An 18,215-nucleotide genomic window follows, 5' to 3' on the forward strand; every position below is an offset into this window, starting at 1 on the left:
TTTGGCTTACAGTGGTGTTTTTAATAGCTGGGTCAGCCTGAAGTCGGGAGCCAGGAGCTCCATGCTGGTCTCCGAGGTAGGGAGCAGGGGCCCAGGCATTCGGGGCCGTGTTCCGCTGCTTTCCCAGGTGTGTTAGCAGGAAGCTGGCCCAGAAGCAGGGCAGCTGCAACTGGAACCAGTGCTCTGTTCCAGGATGCCAGAGTGGCAAGCAGAGGCATAACCCACTGCTTCACCGTGTGGACCCAAAGAATTATTTTTAATTAATGCCCAGGAATTAAAATCAGGAGATTTCACATAAGATGCTAATTTCTAGCTTCTCTTGAAGTAGAAGACCTAGAAACAATGGTCTTGCGTGGCTACGTTCAGCTGGAGCCATCACACCTGCTGTATGTGTTCCAGCCTGACCACGGTGCCTACCTGGCCTGATAGGCCTGTTCATGTTACCTGTCAAGCATTACGTGGGATTCAGCATTGTAAGAAAGGCAACCCAAGCCAATAAACTTTTCTCTGTCATTGTGTCCTTGAGCGCCATCTGGCAGGTGCTGGTGACATTTGAAACTTCTCAGCTTGGTAACAGTCATTCAGATAACTTATCTTGTCAATATTTGATCCCTACTCTTAGACTAAAGCACGGGACACGATATCTGCTGGTGAGAAGAATGTTGCTGCTGGGATAACCGCAACACCTGGAAAACCAGATGACCAGGTAAGTCCGCACGAGCAAGTGGAAATCTGGGCCCGTCACGTTTCTTTTCTAGGACAGAGTGTACTTAGATAACCTGTCATTGAAACAACTGGGTACTGGTTCAAACTAAAATTTGATGGACAGCATGCATTTAAGGGACACAGAGTGAATAAGACATCAACATGGTTTTCAAGGTCATAGGGTCAATAAACTTGGAGTTGGCACTGGCCACATGCAGGTATAAGGATGTTTGACAGTACCTAGGAAGTTCAGGTGTGAGTTAGCTCAGTCTCTGCCTTCTGTGCTTAGGGTGATTTGAAAATGGATAGATTTTCGGTAGGATTAGCTGTATTAGAATAGATTTTTGAATGCAGTAAAAAAATTGAAGTTTAGGTAGAAAGCAGCCAGTAATTTTGTTATGTTTTCATTTTATCTGAAAAGCAGAGGGACAGAATGGGAGACAGGCATAAGACTTCCAGCAGCTGATTCACTCCTGAAATGTCTGTAACTGCCAAAGCTATGCCAGACCAAAGCCAGGAGCCTGAAGCCCTCACAGGGGTGGCAAGGACCAAGATCTTGGACTGTCATCTGCTGAGTCGCAGTTTGCACAGCAGCAGTGAGCTGGATCAAATCAGAGGAGTCACTGCTTGGTCTGGCCCCCGGCCCAGGGTGCAGATGCTCCAAGTGGCAGCTTCGCTGCTGCACCAAATACCTGCTTGCTCTCTACAAACTTTGATTTGTTTTCATTTGTATTTGAAGGACAAAGAGATGGACATCTCCTATCCATTGGCTCCCCTCCCCCAAATACCTACAATAGCAAGAACTCAATTCCGGTCTCCCACATGGGTGGCAGGGACTAGGTACCAAACATGTGCTGCCTTAGCAGGTGCGCATCCGCAGGAAGCTGCATCAGAAGCAGAGCAACAGGGACTTGGACCAGGCACTCCTGTGTGGGATGCAGGTTTCCCATGGGATGTCTTAGCCATGGCTACCACATGCTGGCCCTGTGTGAACCAGTGTTATCAGTGGAAGCTCCACAGTAAAACCAAGAGAGGGCTTGTGTGGAATTCTGTTGTGTGCTGGTTTGGGCCAGAGCTTGTGTCAACTTGCTTCACTTTTCTTTGCCTCAGATTCTTCTCCCATTCGATAGAATTGATCAGATTGGCTACCTTCCCTCAGTGCCCAGTGTGTTTTAAGCCCCATGTCTATCTGTAGAACACACAAGCTCAAAGCCCGTTCTTCTTGGTGTGGGGAGAGGACAATAGAGCCGGTGGAGCTGCTCAGGGCAAGCTAGCAAGGTCTCCCCTACGGCGACCTGCTGGGTGCAGCAGGAAGGGTCCTGTTTGATTCAGGAGCTTGACCAGAGCAGCTTCAATGTGAGCTGCACCTGGAAGGAGCCCAGTGGGACACAGGTTTGCAAAGACACAGAAGTTATGAGAGGTTAAAGATGTGCTCTGGGGCCAAACCGCATTCCTGGGCGAGCTGTGTGTGGCAAGGCTGCAAGACCAGAAAGACAGGTTGGATGCTGCCGTGGAAACCTAGCAAGTAGTGTTTGAGCTGCTGAGACATGGGGCAGATGGAGTGATGCCTTCCTCACCAGACTGCAGAAGGACCAAGCCATGACACTGGGGGTGGGAGGGCTCAACAGCCAGGGGCAGGGTTGGTTGGGCCCGTGTCAGGGTGAGTTGTCAACTTGCTGGCCTGCATGATAGCTGTGGTACATAAGTGTGGAGGGAGGGAGGCAGGAGGCACTGCAGAGATAAAATCTTCAGAAACAGTTGGCCACGTTGGGCAAATGCCAAGTCCAATCTCACCTGACCTGTGGCCCACATCTGACTTGGATGGAATCAGGTTGGTCAACCCTCAGTAAGGCAGGAGGCACCCAGGTATAAAAGTTAGGGCAGAACTCACAGTCAAGCACATGCAAGTGGATACCCTGAAAATGGGGGCCTCCTCCAGTTGTGAGCCAGCACTTTTAGGCCTGTCCGTGAGTCACTGATCATATCTGACATGTGGACAGAAGTCACAAGAGGAAATTGGGAAAGATGTTTGATATCCTGAGCAGGCTGTATTTAAGTGTCTGAGATGTTCAGAGAAGGATGTTCTGCAAGGCCATTAAACTGTTGGCTGTGGTAGCATGAAAGACAGACGGGGGTATGGAGAGAGGCCAAGAGAGAAGAGGGAAGAGGAGGAAGGTGAGGCGAGCATCGGAGGAGACATCAACACGCACTGCTGATTGAGGGCTTGAAGTGGTTTCCATTGTGCAGACGTGGGCTGGAGGAAGAAGGGTGTGGCGGGCATCACATTATTAACAAACACCACAGTCACAGCAGTCCTGGCTTCAGCACTTAACCATGGAGCAGGTACCTACAGAGCCCTTAGCAAGTGCCAGACGCTGGTTTCTGTACAGTCAATTCATTGAGCTAATCCTCACAGTGCCTGAGGGAGGGAAGGTTCTGTACCTTGCAACAAAGCCAAGGGATAGGAGAGGCACCTGCCAGGGGCTTGGGCAGACACATGTGTCCCGGCTGGGGTACAGACGCAGGTACCAGAGCCCTGGTCTTCTCTGCTGCTAGAGTGTATAGAGCTTCAGGTGAGACCTGTCAACCAGCCCCAAGGCGTGCAATTCCAGCCAAGCCCAGCGAATATCAGCTCTGGCTCTAGGGAAGGGTCTTGGACAGCTGTGCCCTACCCCGCCCCCAACACAGGGCAGGGACTAAGGAGCATGTCCAAGTGCAGACAGAGTAGAGGAGATGCCAAGCAGATGGGGAGGGGCACAAAGGCCAGAGAAGGGACAGCTTGGCCTTGGGTCCTGGCCACTGTGAGGGTTGGGGAGAGATGCTGTTCCATGTGCCCAGTGTTAGTTATGCCACTAAAGGGCATGAGGGTCACAGGTTGCAAGGTTATTGGTGAACCATGAATGGAGGAAGTGCAGCAGTGGCATGGGGGAGAGGAAGTGGCTTTTGGCAAATGAGGGGACGAGCAGGTGGTGAGATGCCTGAGAAAGAATGAGGAGGGTGGAGGCCGTGAGGTGTGGGGGCACCCAGCCAGGCTGCTACATCTCCAAGTGGGAGCCACGGGAAGAATGTGGGTGTTGCCAAGGCTGGCTGAGTGCCCTGGGGAGGAAGGGGGAAGACAGCAATGGATTAAACTTGGGGCTGTGTCCCGCGCTGGGTAACCTGAGAGAAGTGGCTTCAGCTCTGAGGGCTGCTCCCCCGTCCCTCAGTGAGAGCAGTAAGTTGTCTTGAGCAGTTTTCTTGGAAATGATGCAAGAGCCTCCAGCCTAGTGGCCGCCAGCAGACGCCGCCTTTGCTCCCATCCTACTGTGAGTGTATCTTAAAGTATGCCCTCTTAGTTTTTCTCTCTCTAATCTCCCCCCAGAAGAAGCAAAAGAAACCATTGGCAGCCGCTGCACCAGCTGAACCAAAGCCGGATAAGCCGTCGGGAAAGGTAGGAGGAGAGCACTGTACCTCCCCACTGTACCTCCTCGTCTGTGGGCTCTGTGCCAACCGCAGTGGGATGACTGATGGGCTGACAGCACGAGGGTTCTCAGGCGGGACCGTCTGCATGAGCTGCTGTTTGGAGCTCCCGTGCCTGGGCTGCGTGTGGGCTTTGGACACAGGTGTCCGTGAGCACTGCGTGTCAGGACGCTGTTTGGTGAACACTGCTTTCGTCCCACGGCGTTGGCCTTCCACTGGGAGCCGGTCGGCCGCCATCCTAAACCCTGTAGCCCACGAGCCTCTGCTCGGTGCAGCCTCTCTAATCACTGCTATTGGTCAGGAGCGTGAGGATCTTCCTTCCTGGCACAGTCCGGGAAGTCTCGGGCCTCGCATTCCATTCTGTGCCTCCACCACCGCGTGTGGACGAGGACTGTGGGACAGAAAAGACTTGAGGCAATCTTTTGTCTGAGTCACACGGTACAGACGCTGGCTAGACCGAGCGTGCTGTTTTGGATCTGTGTTTCTGTTCATGGAGAACCAGGTCTAATCCCAAATACAGGAGGGAGACACTCTCCCTCACCACACAGGACTGAAGCCCATAGAGACGAGATAAGCTGTCAGTTCTGGAATGCTTCCTGTCTCTTTCAGGTCGTTTCTGTTCTGTAAACATTTTCATGCAAGTGAGTGAACAAAAGCACATCAATGTGTGAAGGAATATGAATCAATACGTTTAAAAGATTCATTTATTCACAGAAAATCAAAGAGCGAGGTGTGCTATCTGCTGCTTCATGCCCCAAATGGCTGCAGTAGTCAGGGCTGGGTGCAGGTCAGAATGAGGAACCCGGCAGGCCACCCAGGTCTCCCCCAGGGCTGTGCCGTCCTCTGCTGCCTTCCTGGGTGCATTAGTGGGAAGCGGCGACTGAAGCAGAGCAGCTAGGGCTTAAGCTGGCCCTCTGACCTGGGAAGCCCATGTTGTAAGCAGGGCCTTAACCACTCCCTGTGCCACAGTGCCGGCCCCACCAAGCCATGCATTCATTTATCTGTTTATAAGTCAGAGTTAGAGAAGGAGGGAGAACCTGTGCTGGCTCCCTCACAGCAGGCAGGACTGGTAGGCTGAGCCAGGACCTCATCTCAGCAAGCTCACAGGCCAGCCTCTGCTGCTTTGCTCAGGCCATTAACAGGGGCTGGACTGGAAGTGGAATAGCTGGAACATGGACCAGTGCCTGTATGGGATGCCAGCATAGCACATAGTGGCTTTACCCACTACACCACAATGCCAACCCAGCCCCAACAATCCATTTTTTAAGACATTGTTTGGAACAGATGTCATATTAATTTCTTATTGGGATTCTTAATATAAAACTCTGGACAACTGTTGATAAGCAATAAATAGGAAACATGTTTGCCTATTGATTGTAACACCACGGCCACACTTCCTTGTAGTTCATTTATATTTTTTCTTTTTAGCTGCTGGCTCATTGGATTGGCAGTGTTTTAATGAGCTCACTCACTTGTTTACATAGTTAAATCTTTAGGCATGTTTTGTCTTTCTAACCCAGAATATGTACTCTGAAACTTAAATATTAAGTTTGTGCAAGACTAGATCTTGGCTAGTATGGTGTTTGAATGATTTTTGGTTTCCACTATTTGGCTGCATGGAATGGCTTTGTGTTTTACAGTTTGATGAAAAATAGACCGAGCAAATAACATGGAGTTCTCTGTCTGTTTTCTAGTCAGACATGGATGCTGCTTTGGATGACCTAATAGACACGTTAGGAGATCCTGGCGAGACAAATGAAGATACTACGCCTTACACAGGACCAGAAATCTCAGTATGTGGTCTTGGTATCTTTAAAAAACTTCACACTCAGAGGGTGAGAGGACAAGGGAGGCAACAGTGGCTGTGACGTGCGAGAGAACACGCAGCCGTGTGGCTGCAGGCAGGGTGGGTTAACCGGGCAGCAGATGCAGTTGGTGAAGGATTTGACTTAGCGGCTCTGCTGCTACGTAGACTCAACAACGACTCTACAAGCACCTGTCAATTGTCTTGTGCCAAGACTCTCCCTGGGATGGACTGTTAGGTCCTAACGACTTTCTGTCCTTAAGACTTTTTAAGACCGATGGACATGACGATATGCTAATTCCAGATATTTACCATCTTACGACAGGAATTCATGTTGATGTGTTTACAGTCTTCTCGAGGCATCCTGATTCCTAGTTCCTAAAAAAGGTGGAAAATCATGTTGCTTTGTGTTAAAAGACACATCAGGCTAGATCAAAATATTTGCAACAGATGAAGCAAGGGATTTGTTTCTAGAGTTTATAGATTTTTTTAGAAATAACAAGATAACAGAGAAACAGGATGAAACTTGATTGCCTGGTAAAGACATAAAATGACAGATGTCCCTATTGGCTGGGGAAATGCTGTGAAAATCTGGAGAGAAACTGCTTCACACATACCAGGCCAATAGGATTGCAAAGTCTGACAGTTGCCTCATCGTGGTGGGTGAGGAAGACATGCACCCCCTTAACCAAGAAGTCTACCTCAGGAGGGGGGCACAGGCCGTGCCTGGGTGCGCACAAGTTACAGGAACAACAGACACTGGGCGTGGCGTTCTGCAGAGGAGGGACCCGCGGTGCTCAATAGCACATCAGATCAAATACTCATGTATCTTTCTACATTAGAGAAACCTAATTTTGAATAAAAATAATAAAGTGGCAGGTACAGTAGGATAGCCATTAAGCTAATGTGTGAAAAGATGCAGAGTAGTTCTGTGTATTTACAAATACCTACACACGTAGTGAATGTTCTCAGATGTGCTCCACCTTAAATGGAAGGATGCCGCACACGGAAGCTGAAGATGTTGGCAGCCTGCGGGTAGCAGGGAGGGGAACTGGATTGGAGAGGGTTAAGCAGGCGTTGTCTGCCCTGTGGTTTTCCTTCTTTTCTCCCGAAACATTGCATGAAAGAGACCTGGATGTGCTCCTGTTGGATGGTGGGCTTAACTCTTCCTTTGGATGGCGTGGAAACATTAGATAATGGAAGTATTTGAAAGCTAAATATATTTTTAATCTAGTATTTTTAATTTAGTATTTGATTGTTTTCTGGCATTACACCAGGGTTGCATAATACTTAGCCTATTTCATCTGGAATAAATTACAGGCATTTGTGTAAACTTAGAACCTCACAATTGTGCATTGAGTTCTTAATGGTTCTGTTTCCTGTCTCGTAGTGGGTAGTACTTTAGTTTTAGACTTACGCAGATAATACATTCAGTGGATTATTCTCTTAATATCCCTGTGTGTGTGTGTGATTTTGTTCCAGGACCCCATGATTTCCACCTACCTAGAGGAACTGGGTAAAAGAGAAGGTACAATTCCTCCAGAATACAGAGAGCTTCTGGCCGTAAGTTTTGTTTGACAGTTTCCATTTTGGAATAGCTTTCTCTACCAAATACCTTCATCATGTTTAACATGTGAAAGACACCGTGTGTTGCAAGAGAATAATAGATTATGCAGTATAGTGCAAAGCTCGCAGTGTCAGGACTGGAGCTGGAGGGTCTACACAGCTGTGCAGGCTGCTAGTTCACCATCAGGGTGTCTGCAGGGCTCACCCCCAAAGTGGGCAGTGAGGGAGGGGTCCTCTGGTAGATCTCTGGGTCTCCATTTCTCCTTTCCACAAGGACTCCACCTGTGTTGCGTTAGGACCCACCCAGAAGGGCTGCCTTTACTTGGGCCCTCAGTCCAATACCTTTTCATCCTGAGATTCCAGGGGGTTAGGATGAGAATTTAGGGGGTTGGAGGGTGTGGACAGGAACCCAACTCAATGCATCATCCACTGTGTAGTGCATTCTGCCGGAGGCAAGGATTGGTTCTGCCTTCTGAATGTCTCGAATTATTATTCATTTCAGAAAAAAACAGGGATCACAGTGCCTCCACCAGACTCTTCGGTGAGTTGACATCAATGTCTTCTAAAAACTGTATCTGCTGCTTTTTCCTGTGTTTGGGCAGGGGCCTGCAGCTCTCAAGTTTGTATTTGGGGTAATGATAAAGAAAATATCCAAGATGGAATCTGTTCAAAGAGCTTAGGAGTGTGGGCTGTCTTGGGACAACCCTTTGTAATTTTCCTGAGGGAAGGGCAAGGGGGCCAACTGGAACGTGGAAAGCGTGAACAGCAGTGGCACCTGACCGTCGCAGCGGGCAGTGCCCCTGGGACACAGGTCACGGGAAGCAGTGTCTTGTGAGACCCCCTTCCCTCAAGCCGATTCCAAGCCCAGTGGGTCTGAGCAGTCAGGACTAGAGGGACTGCAGGAGCCCCTCCTGCATCTGCTGGGCTTGTTGGGTGTGCTGTCTCACGGTTGATTTCCACCTGCTTATTCCCCTAGGAGTCCATGGGACCCGATGATGCCATCAACGCCCTGTCGTCCGACTTCACCTGCCCCTCTCCTGCGGCCGGCGCGAAGGAAGCCAAGAAAGAGGTGAAGAACCAGTCTGAAACCATCTTGTACTTGGGAAAATGACAGCTTGTTCATCCAGATGACATGTCCCTTATCCATACGCCTCTCTTCCCTGTTTGTGTTTCAGAAATCTGAAGGAGAGGTTTTAAAAGCTGAATCAGCCAAAGTAATCAAAAGTGCAGCCCCACCCCAAGAGAAGAAAAGAAAAGTGGAGGAGGTATAAGCAGTTTCTTCTCTGTGAATAGCCTCGGTGCACCTGCCATTGCCGCTTGCCTGAGCCTGACCTGGCTTCCTTGGGGGAGGGTAATCCCAGCAGCCCATTTCCAAGTAGCGCCAGAGGACCAGTTTTGGTCATTTGTGGAGGTTGTATTGATCGTCTTCCCACAAGGCCTTCTGTTTCTCTAAGAGCTTGTGAATGATTTAAGCGTAGCATTCCCAGTCATGATCAGGGCCGTCTCATCTTTACCGTACATGGAACAGCCAAGACCAGAGCAGGGCCACTCCCTGCCAGGAACAGTCTTGAGCTTGGTTTCCTGGGAGAGCGGAGAGCCTAGCAGGTGCCCTCCCAGCTGCTCCTGTGATTTAGTTCCCGGAAATCCTGACTCCAGCGCCATCTGTAGGCAGCCTGGGTAGTTTGCAACAGCAGCAGCAGCAGCAGCGACTGTAGCTGTCTGAGCTGCTCCCACCTCCCCCTCCTGAAGGTCTGCTGTTATCTTGCTCGCTGGGACAGTGGTGGGGAGTGCCCCACCCCGCCAAGCACAGGATCCTGCACCCCACACCCTGTCAGCCACTGCTCCCTCAGAGGAGGAGAGGAGGGGCCACGTGGGGCTGCCCTGCTCCCTGGGGCTGAGTTGCAGGGGCTGCCAAAAGCTGTTTTGTTGTTTTTTTTTTAGACAGTTTTAGAAAAAAGGATACCAAGGTAGTGAAAATTCCCAGTGTAGAGCTTTTATTCTCATGGGAGGATTCTGAGGTCTCCTGGCTGTTGGCATGCTTGTGCTTCTGGCTGGCTAACTGCGGGTCAAGCGCGCCCTGGGGAGCCCTGTCCCGCCCAGCAGAGGGAGGCCTGGCTTATCTTCAGCTTTCATTCGCTACTGGTAAGTCCTTCTTCATCTCTGTCTTGTTTGATGAAAGCACCCTCCAGAAGTTCGCTGCCCAGTGCACAGCTCGCCTCTGGACTTGATGTTTCACGAGGAAGACAGTAGCTCATTCAGAAGATACCCTCTTGTTGTCATGCATAGAATGTATTTTTTTTCCTTTCTCTAACAGGATGCCATGAGTGACCAAGCATTGGAGGCCCTGTCGGCTTCCCTGGGCACCCGGATACCAGAACCCGAGCTTGACCTCAGCTCCATTAAGGAAGTGGCCGAGGTACTGATCTTGGACTTGATGTCTGCAGGTTTCAGGACTGGGTGTGTCTCGCATGTCGAGAATGGTCATCAAGCTTTGGTCACATGAACGCCTTAGCTTTGTGTGTCCAGAGAAGGTAGCTGGCTGTTGCTGGGCAGTGCGCACCCGGGAAGCGTACCTGAGTGCTCCTTTCATACCACATGCCACCGTGTGGAGCTTTACTACATGAAACACCCACCTCCTTGCTGAGGCTGAAGGGACACCCGCCGCTAGCAGGTGACAGGAGCAGAGTGGGGTGTCTGCGTTGCGTGTGCCTTCCGGAGCTCTGTAAGGAGAGGAAGAGACAGCCTGCAAAAGGCAAATGATCAGGAGGCAGGAAGAGGTGGGAAGGTTTGTCTCAGAATAAAACCAGGCAGTGTGACTCTTCGCTGGAGCCCCTGCACGTTTCTGTGTGATACTAATAAGTGTCTGTCTCAAAGATATTTTTCTTAAAAGATTGATTTGCAAGGCAGAACAAGGGGAAAGAGAGAAAGATCTTCCATTCACTAATTGATTCCCCAGATGACCACAACAGCCAAGTTCTGGGCCAGGCCAGAGCCAGGAACCCACATTTGGGTCATCTCCCATTGTTTTGCTGGGTATGTTAGCAGGGAGCTGGACCACAAGTGGAGCAGCTGGGGCCTGAACCAGAACTCCTATACACAATGTCGGCATCTCAAGCGCCAGCTTATCCTGCTGGCCCACAAGGCGAGCCCCTAACTCTGAGGTCTTAAAAGACCTTTGAGCCCAAGCAAGCTTGATGTAGGGGAGTTTTCTATGAAATTACGGGTTTCTCCTGCTGGGTCAGGAAAGAAGAAGGAAAAGAGTGGATTGTGGCCAACCAGGTGGAGTCGGGGGAGGGGAGCCGATGAATAGGTGTCCCGGAATGCTCAAGAGCCTATCCTATCAGTGTAGAGCATGGAAGTGGCCACTGTGGCTGTCACAGTGCCCAGGCCTCTGATGTCACTTCCTGCTGGGTGTCATTGGAGACAGGGGCTCTCCTTCCTCGCTGCCCGCAGCTCTCTGGTCTGGTGCTGCCCCGGTCCAGAATGGGCCAGTTTCTGTCTTCGACATTCTTGGAGGGCTCCCCGGCCACCATATGGGGCGAGAACCTTCGTGATGCAGAGCACCGGGGAGCAGGAGAGGCCGTCCCTGTCCATCAGGACCAAGTAATGTGCTGGGCCAGGGGTAACACCAGACCACTGTATGAGATGTGTGGGGCCAAGGCATGGGAGTCATGGGGAGCCCCGTTGTCTCCAGGTAGGAGGGTCAGGAGGCCAGGGCTGTGTGGCCTTGAGGGACCAGCACATTGGCACCCTATCTGCCACAGACAATTAGCATGGTTGAATTAGACCTTAAATATGGGGAAGGAGGTCTAGACATGATAGGACTGAGAGAATCTTAGAGTGATGGACATCAGATGTAATGAGGGGACAGAAGCATGATTGAGGCAGGTGTTTGGCCTGATGGCTGAGATGCTGTGTAAGGCACCTACATCTTGTGTTATAGCACCTGGTACGTTCCTAACTCCAGTTTCCTGCTGCTGTGTACACCTTTGGTGGCAGCAATGCCAGCTCAGCCATGCTATGCCCTGCTATGTGTGTAGGACATGTGTGTTGAGTTCCAGGCTCCTGGCTTTGGTCTGACCCAGCGCCGGCTGTTGCGAGCACTGGGCATGTCAACCAGCAAATGGAAGATCTCTGTCTTTCCCGTTTCCCTGTTGCTCTGCCTTTCCGACCAATCCATCTCCCCCATTTGTAGGCATGGGGGACAGCTATTTTACTTCTACGGAGTGTGTTTCAGTGCCTCCCACACACCAAGCAGGTAGTGCAGATATTTCAGGAATATGAAGATCAGAGAGGAGAAGGGAGGCTGTTGCTGTGCATGTCACTGCCCACGAGCCCAAGTGTCATGGGGGGGACCGTCTGGTTACGTGGAGGCCCTTGGCTCGCAGGAGGCCTCGCACAACCCTGAACTGAGGAGTTTTTCTGTACTGTGGGACTTTCCTCTATCTCGAGTAGGCTGTCACTGAGAGAGAGTAAAAACAGAAAGAAAGCTGTCTGTTTTTGCACAGGTTATTCTATAGGAAACTAGAACAGACGCCAAAGCTATGGGTAGTGCCTACCTGTTAAATCTGCTCTATGGATATTTTCAAGTTAGTCAACTGGTCCACAGTAGAAAACTACAACCTTAACTGGGGTGTCGAGGGGATCGGTGGGTTGGGTTGGAATTAGCTAAATGATCCCTGCACCCTCTTGGATTGCGAGTTCCACCCAGACCTTGATTTAGGTACAAATAACCCCGGATGGTGGAACCCCACTCCACCCCCCAGGGGTTTATGTTGCAGGTGGCACGTCCCAGAAGTACATCCGCTGTGAGCTACACTCTCATCCCTAATGCAGTTAGTTGTAAACGGTTCAGTAATCCCAGAGAAATCCTCAGGCGATTAAAGAAAATCCCTTTGAAAGAGCTACATCCAGTTACACCCAGGCCCACAGCAGCCAGGATTTGCAACAAACGCCTCTCCCATTCCAGAGTGGGTTTAACACGGAAGCAGTTACTTCCCCCCTTCACCTCTTCACGTCATTGCTGTGTAAGACAGGCAAAGGTTCCTTAAATGAAGGCATAACCTCTCCCTGTGCATCCTGTCCTAGAGGCTGCTGGTCGACCTTCCCCAGTGATGTTCACAAGCTGGTGAGCTAAGGAAGAGTTATGAGTAGCCAAGTTGTACAACACCAGGAAGGGCATCAAAGAAAGGCTCAGTGGTTTCTGAGGCTACAGGAGCTGGGAGCAGTGCTGTCCCTCCATCTGTCATCCCACACTGCCTTTCTCACAGCTACTCCCCGCCGTCTTGTACTTGGGGTTGACAAAGCTCTTCCAGGTGCTGTCTGCATCCCTGACACCCGTGGAGGAAATGATGGTGCCTCACTACGTGCACCATCCAACCACTCGCTCTTTGTCTCTGTCTCTTCCCTGTGACCAGTCAAAAGCTAAAGAAGAGAAAGTCGAGAAGTGCGGTGAGGATGATGAGACTGTACCAGCCGAGTACAGACTGAAGCCAACCACGGTGAGTTTAGCACGCCATGCATGCTTGCCCTGCGGCTGTGTCCCTGCTCTCACGGTGTGGCTGTCCCAGCCCTGACACCGACTCCGGAAACCCTGGGTTCTCCTCTGCCCCTCACAGACACCCTAGGGGCCATTGTGCCCCGCCTCACCTGCTAAGAAGTGACTCTGCAGCTGCCCATTCCCCCACAGAACTGTGTTTTAACCAGCTCTGAGCCTTGCTGCACACACTTGACCGGAATGCAGAAGGCAGAACTGGGGAGTAGGTCCCCGCCATTGATGTGGGTGACAGCATCACAGGTACACAGGTACACAGGTACACAGCTGCCTGCCTGTCTGTCTGGCAGCAGTGTTGGCTTGAGTTGTGCCAAGGCTCATGACTGTTTGAAGTCACACATATAAATATATGTGGGGGACAATGCAGTTGGCATACTTGCAGGTGAGGAAGTTTTTACTGTTACAAACACTACGCTGTGAAACCTCATATAGAGAAAACAGTGTTCCAGATGTGTCTGTGTCCTTTGCTTAGAGACGCCGTTAACTTGGCTGCAACATTCTTGCCACTGAATTCTTACTGTTCTTTATTCCGTCTCGCTGTCCGGTGGATGGAAAAAGTTATTTTTAACTTTTTTTGTTTTTTAAGGTTTATTTTATTGGAAAGGCAGATATACAAAGAGAAAGAGCTACAGAGAAAGATCTTTTGTCCACTGGTTCACTCCCCAAGTGGCCGCAATGGCCGAAGCTAAGCTGGTCCAAAGCCAGGAGCCAGAAGCTTCTTCAGGTCTCCCACACAGATGCAGGTTCCCAAGGCTTTGGGCCAAACTCTTCCCAGGCCACAAAGTGGGAGCTGGAAGGGGAGTGGAGCAGCCAGGACACGAACCAGTGCCCACATGGGAGCTCAGCTTTTACAGGCAGTGGATTTAGCCATTGAACCATAGCACTGGACCTGTGATACCTTATTTGTAAGAAGCTAAGTCTGAGACAGAAAATTCATTCATTAAACATTAAAATAATGATAATAATAAAAGCTTATCTCTGTTATCTTGGGATTCTCCCCCAAAGAACGGAACAGCTGTGAAAGCGGAATTTCCTGCTTGGTTTCCAGTAAATTTTTGATCTCCTTTACAGGATAAAGATGGGAAGCCACTGTTACCAGAGCCTGAAGAGAAACCGAAGGTTGGGGCTTCACTTTTTCTCTAATGCTGCAATGCGATAGGGATATGGAGTAGAAATGAAAGATGGTGCTGGCAGAGCAGGTGTCCCCCTCCTGGAGACTCGCGTGCCAAGTTTATACCAAGAGCTTCTGGTGGCAGTGCTGAGCTCATCAGCTGACTTCCTTTGCTGCCTTTGTAATGATTTTGCTGATGACTTATATGCACTTTTAAGTTCCCAGGTAACAGTCACTGGACACGACAAGCTATGTCCAGAGGTGGATAAGGTTAGGCTCCCGCTCAGTGTTTGAGCCGCACTGTAGTGTCACATGTCCCAGTGAGGCCCTGTCGCCTTAAGTTGGCAGGATTTATTGCTCACCCATCAGTTGCCTGGGGCTGCAGCAGCTGCTTCTGCCTGTGACCCTGGAGGAGTCCTTAGTGAAAGCAGAAAGAGCTTATGATTCCTGTGTGAGACACACAGAGGTGCTATCAGCAGACCCCAAGCTCGGGCTGTTCCTGCTGGGCCAGCGCCTGCCTGGCTCAGGTGCCTTGCAGCTGAGGTGACGTGGGCAAGGCAGACCCTTCCTGCCCAGGCCCACACTGTGGGAATTGAGGCCATGCTTGGTCTTCTCTGACCAGGTGATGGACACAGCCGACTGTTTCAGTCATACTGTAGACTACACCGTCAGCCCCAGGCGGGTTGAGTTCGCTCACTGCTGCTTGCTGCGGCACGGCACTCTGAGCTTACATTAGTTAGTGGAAAACACACCCAATGTCAACTAGGTTTTGGGTTGTAGAAGAAATCTATAAACACGGTCCAGTATGTGTTCACCAGGAAATAAAATTTGCTCTTGAACTTTTTAAAATGAAGAGTCCCTTCCTGATCTGCTGCATCTCTCCGCTCACAGGTGCGGAGTGAGTCGGAACTCATCGATGAGCTTTCCGAAGGATTCAGCCGCACGAAATGGAAAGACAAACAGTCGAAGCCAGCTGAAAACACAGAGGTAGGTTTCTAAAAGTACAAAACTCTAGTTTTGAGGACTTTTTAAATGACGTTGTGTCCTCTTAAATGTGAGAGCAAAAGCCATTTGAAGAACAATCGGTTGATTGTCCTTTTTTTTTTTTTTTACATGCAGTTTTGTCTTTTTGTTGTGTTTTTCTGAATCTTTCCCCAAGCTGACCCTGGTATTCTTGCATTGTAGGCCCTGTAGTTATTCTTTTTGGAAAGCTCTCAGACCTGTGGTTTCCTTTCTGCTCCCACGTAGCCCTCCCTGCCATGCAGCGGCCTCCTCCCTCCGCCTCTCACACCTGTGGGCTTGGCTTGAATGGCTCTTTCTGGGACACGTCTTTAGTTGCCTCATTATCCTGCTGCAGCACCTCCTCTCCTCCCCAGCTCTCCCCGCCTCCTGGTCCCAGCTGCTGGTGACTTCTGGGGCTGCACCAAACAGCCGCATGAGACTCCGACCTGGGTGTGCCCGACTGCACCCAAAGGGCTTGGTAAAACGCCACACAGCTGGGTCCAGAACGCCTGACTTCGGTGCTTGGGTTGCAGGCCCCAGCAACTGCATCTCCAGCGAGTTCTCCAGAGGTTCCATTAGTTCCACTCTTAGAACCTCTGGTGTCGTGTTACTACTTATCGTTTATGACAGGCTGCTAGATTGTTATCAATCCATTCTCATTTTTTTATGCCATTGTTATATAATATAATGTATGCTTCCTATATATGTGTGTATTTATATTATAGCTATGTTTTATAAATATGTAAATATGTTGTATGACATTGTGATATATCTTAGAAAACATTTCACAAAACATAGTTACGATTGTATTATAACAATGGTATAGTCATATATATTACAAAATGTAGTGAACTAGTTCCATAACTTCAAATTACAGCCATGCTTAGCATAACATAAAACAGGATGATGACATAGATAATACAGTTGCAACAGCAGCTCAGGTGGGTTGAGCGTGCTGTGATCCCAGATCCTGGCCGTGGCATCCCCTCACAGCCTCACTGGCGCCACCATCAGTCTTGTTCTGCCACCGTGCACCTGTGGTCACTGAAGCTCCGGAAGGGAAGGAGCTTAGCTAAGGATGAGGCTGTCACTGGGCGATGGGCCACAGGACAGCTGTCCTTGCGCACGTGACGAGGTGTAGTAAGGCAGTGGTTCGGGGTCCTGCTCCCTCCCAGAAATCTGCTCAGTGCCAGGAGCTGCGCCCTCGACAATGCTTCAGGGCACCTGCTTCCCTCCCCAGGACTCCAAGGCCGCTGCATCCGCTCCAGTGACGGAAGCCGTGGGCCGGACCTCCATGTGCAGCGTGCAGTCGGCCCCCGCCAAGCCTGCCTCCCAGGTGAGTGTCCGATGCCCCGTGCACTGAGATGCATCCTGGGAAGCTCCTTTTCCCCACGCCTTGCCTGCCCATCCCAGTACCTGAAATAGAGCTATAGTCAGCCGGTCCTTTGTGGCTTCAGGCCAGTGCTGTAAAATCAGACCAAATTTGCTGTCAGTTGCCGCAAGCTTCAGTTTCCCTTTCGCCGCCTCAGGCGCCTCCTAGTTCCGGTGTGCGGCATGCTGCCTTTTGCTTACCTGCGTCTTGTGAGAGTGTGTGGTACCAGGATCATTACAGCTGCGCCCTGCTCTCCCAGCCAAGGGAGGCCAGGTTGACTGGGTCCTTCATCCTTCCTGGTCTTGGGTCTTGCCTCCCTCTGGTGTTGGTCTGGTTGACTTTTTGCTGCCTGGTTGGCTGTTGGTGAGAGAACAACACATCCTCTTGCTTAGCCTGGAGTCTGCCCTCGGGCCCCATAGCTGTCCTGTTCTTCTTGGCCACACCTTTCAGTGGCACAGCACTGGGAAGCACAGGTTTTAGGAGACAGAAGCATGAGAAAGTGTCACCCTCAGCCTGGGTGACGTTTGGCTGCCCTGTGTCTCGGGCAATTTAGTGCAGTCCCAAGCAATTTAGCACTGGATTATCCTGGGAATAAAATCAAGGCAATGTCCAGCCACTAGATGGCGTCAAATTTCTTTCCATTATTTAGGCTCCTCTTTTCTGGTTAATTTTTTTTCTTTTGTAATAAACTAGCTGAAAAAAATTACTTGAAATGATATCTGATATATAAATTTCTACTCTAAAATTTAAATAAATACCCAACGTGAGGTCAAGGACTTCTGCAATAAGAATAAAGTCTGACAGTAGTCAGAGCCCATCATGTTTGCTTGGCCAAGGCTAACAATAGGAGACCCAGGACCCACGCAGCACAAACCACAGCTTAAAGAACAGGGCAAACCCAGTCCAGCCTTATGTGTTCTCTTTTCTGTTCTGTCCATGAAAAGAAACAATACTGACCATGAGCGTTTGGATTAAAGGTATGAGCCAATAATACATCTATCTACTGGTTCACTCCACAAGTGGCCCCAACAGCTAAGACAGGGCCCTGGACTGAAGCCTGCAGCTGGAACTCAATCTGGGTTTCCTATGTAGAGGGCACAAACCCAAGTGTTGGAGCAATTGTCTGTCCCCTACCCATCCCCCACAGGGTGCAGGAGTTAGCAGGAGCCTGGATCAGAAGCAGAGCAGCCGGTACTAGAACCACAGCCGTGCATGGGACACGTATGTCCCAAGCAGCAGCTTAACCCACTGAACCACATCAGCCCCAGAAATCATCAATCTTTTAGCCCAGTGTCGGTTTATTCTTTATTGCCCCTTCACACCAGTCATGCTCTGTCTTTGTCCAGTTTCCTTGAGTTCCCAGGATCGTGGGGAGGGAGCACATTACATTTTGAACCACAAGGCCCTGGTTCTGCTGGTGCCGCTTGGAGCAGGTGCATCCTGGGCAGACTCCCGTGCCGACTGGCCGGTGCCTGATCAGGACGCACGCTCCGAGCCCCAGCCGAGGCGGGAACAGGATCAGGATGCATCCTAATTCAATCAATAGCTCCCAGTTATTAAGACAATGTGTGGTGCTGATCCAGGGCTGAAGTCAGGGTAGGTGTTTCTGGATCGTAGAGTCTGTGATGAAGGAGCCATTAAC

General features: G+C 50.4%; 1 protein-coding gene across 1 annotated transcript in view; it reads left to right on the forward strand.

Moving 5' to 3' along the window:
• Window positions 1-18,215, forward strand: part of CAST (calpastatin) — an 81,444-nt gene that overhangs the window by 49,872 nt on the left and 13,357 nt on the right. The window contains exons 10-21 of the mRNA XM_058656420.1: window positions 623-706; window positions 4,067-4,135; window positions 5,859-5,957; window positions 7,451-7,531; window positions 8,037-8,075; window positions 8,511-8,603; window positions 8,710-8,799; window positions 9,849-9,950; window positions 12,952-13,035; window positions 14,160-14,207; window positions 15,091-15,186; window positions 16,442-16,537. Coding sequence (XP_058512403.1) covers window positions 623-706; window positions 4,067-4,135; window positions 5,859-5,957; window positions 7,451-7,531; window positions 8,037-8,075; window positions 8,511-8,603; window positions 8,710-8,799; window positions 9,849-9,950; window positions 12,952-13,035; window positions 14,160-14,207; window positions 15,091-15,186; window positions 16,442-16,537 — 981 coding nt within the window. The remainder of the gene's footprint in view (window positions 1-622; window positions 707-4,066; window positions 4,136-5,858; window positions 5,958-7,450; window positions 7,532-8,036; window positions 8,076-8,510; window positions 8,604-8,709; window positions 8,800-9,848; window positions 9,951-12,951; window positions 13,036-14,159; window positions 14,208-15,090; window positions 15,187-16,441; window positions 16,538-18,215) is intronic.

The sequence above is a fragment of the Ochotona princeps genome, chromosome 28 (assembly GCF_030435755.1).
Source record: "Ochotona princeps isolate mOchPri1 chromosome 28, mOchPri1.hap1, whole genome shotgun sequence".
NCBI lineage: Eukaryota > Metazoa > Chordata > Mammalia > Lagomorpha > Ochotonidae > Ochotona > Ochotona princeps.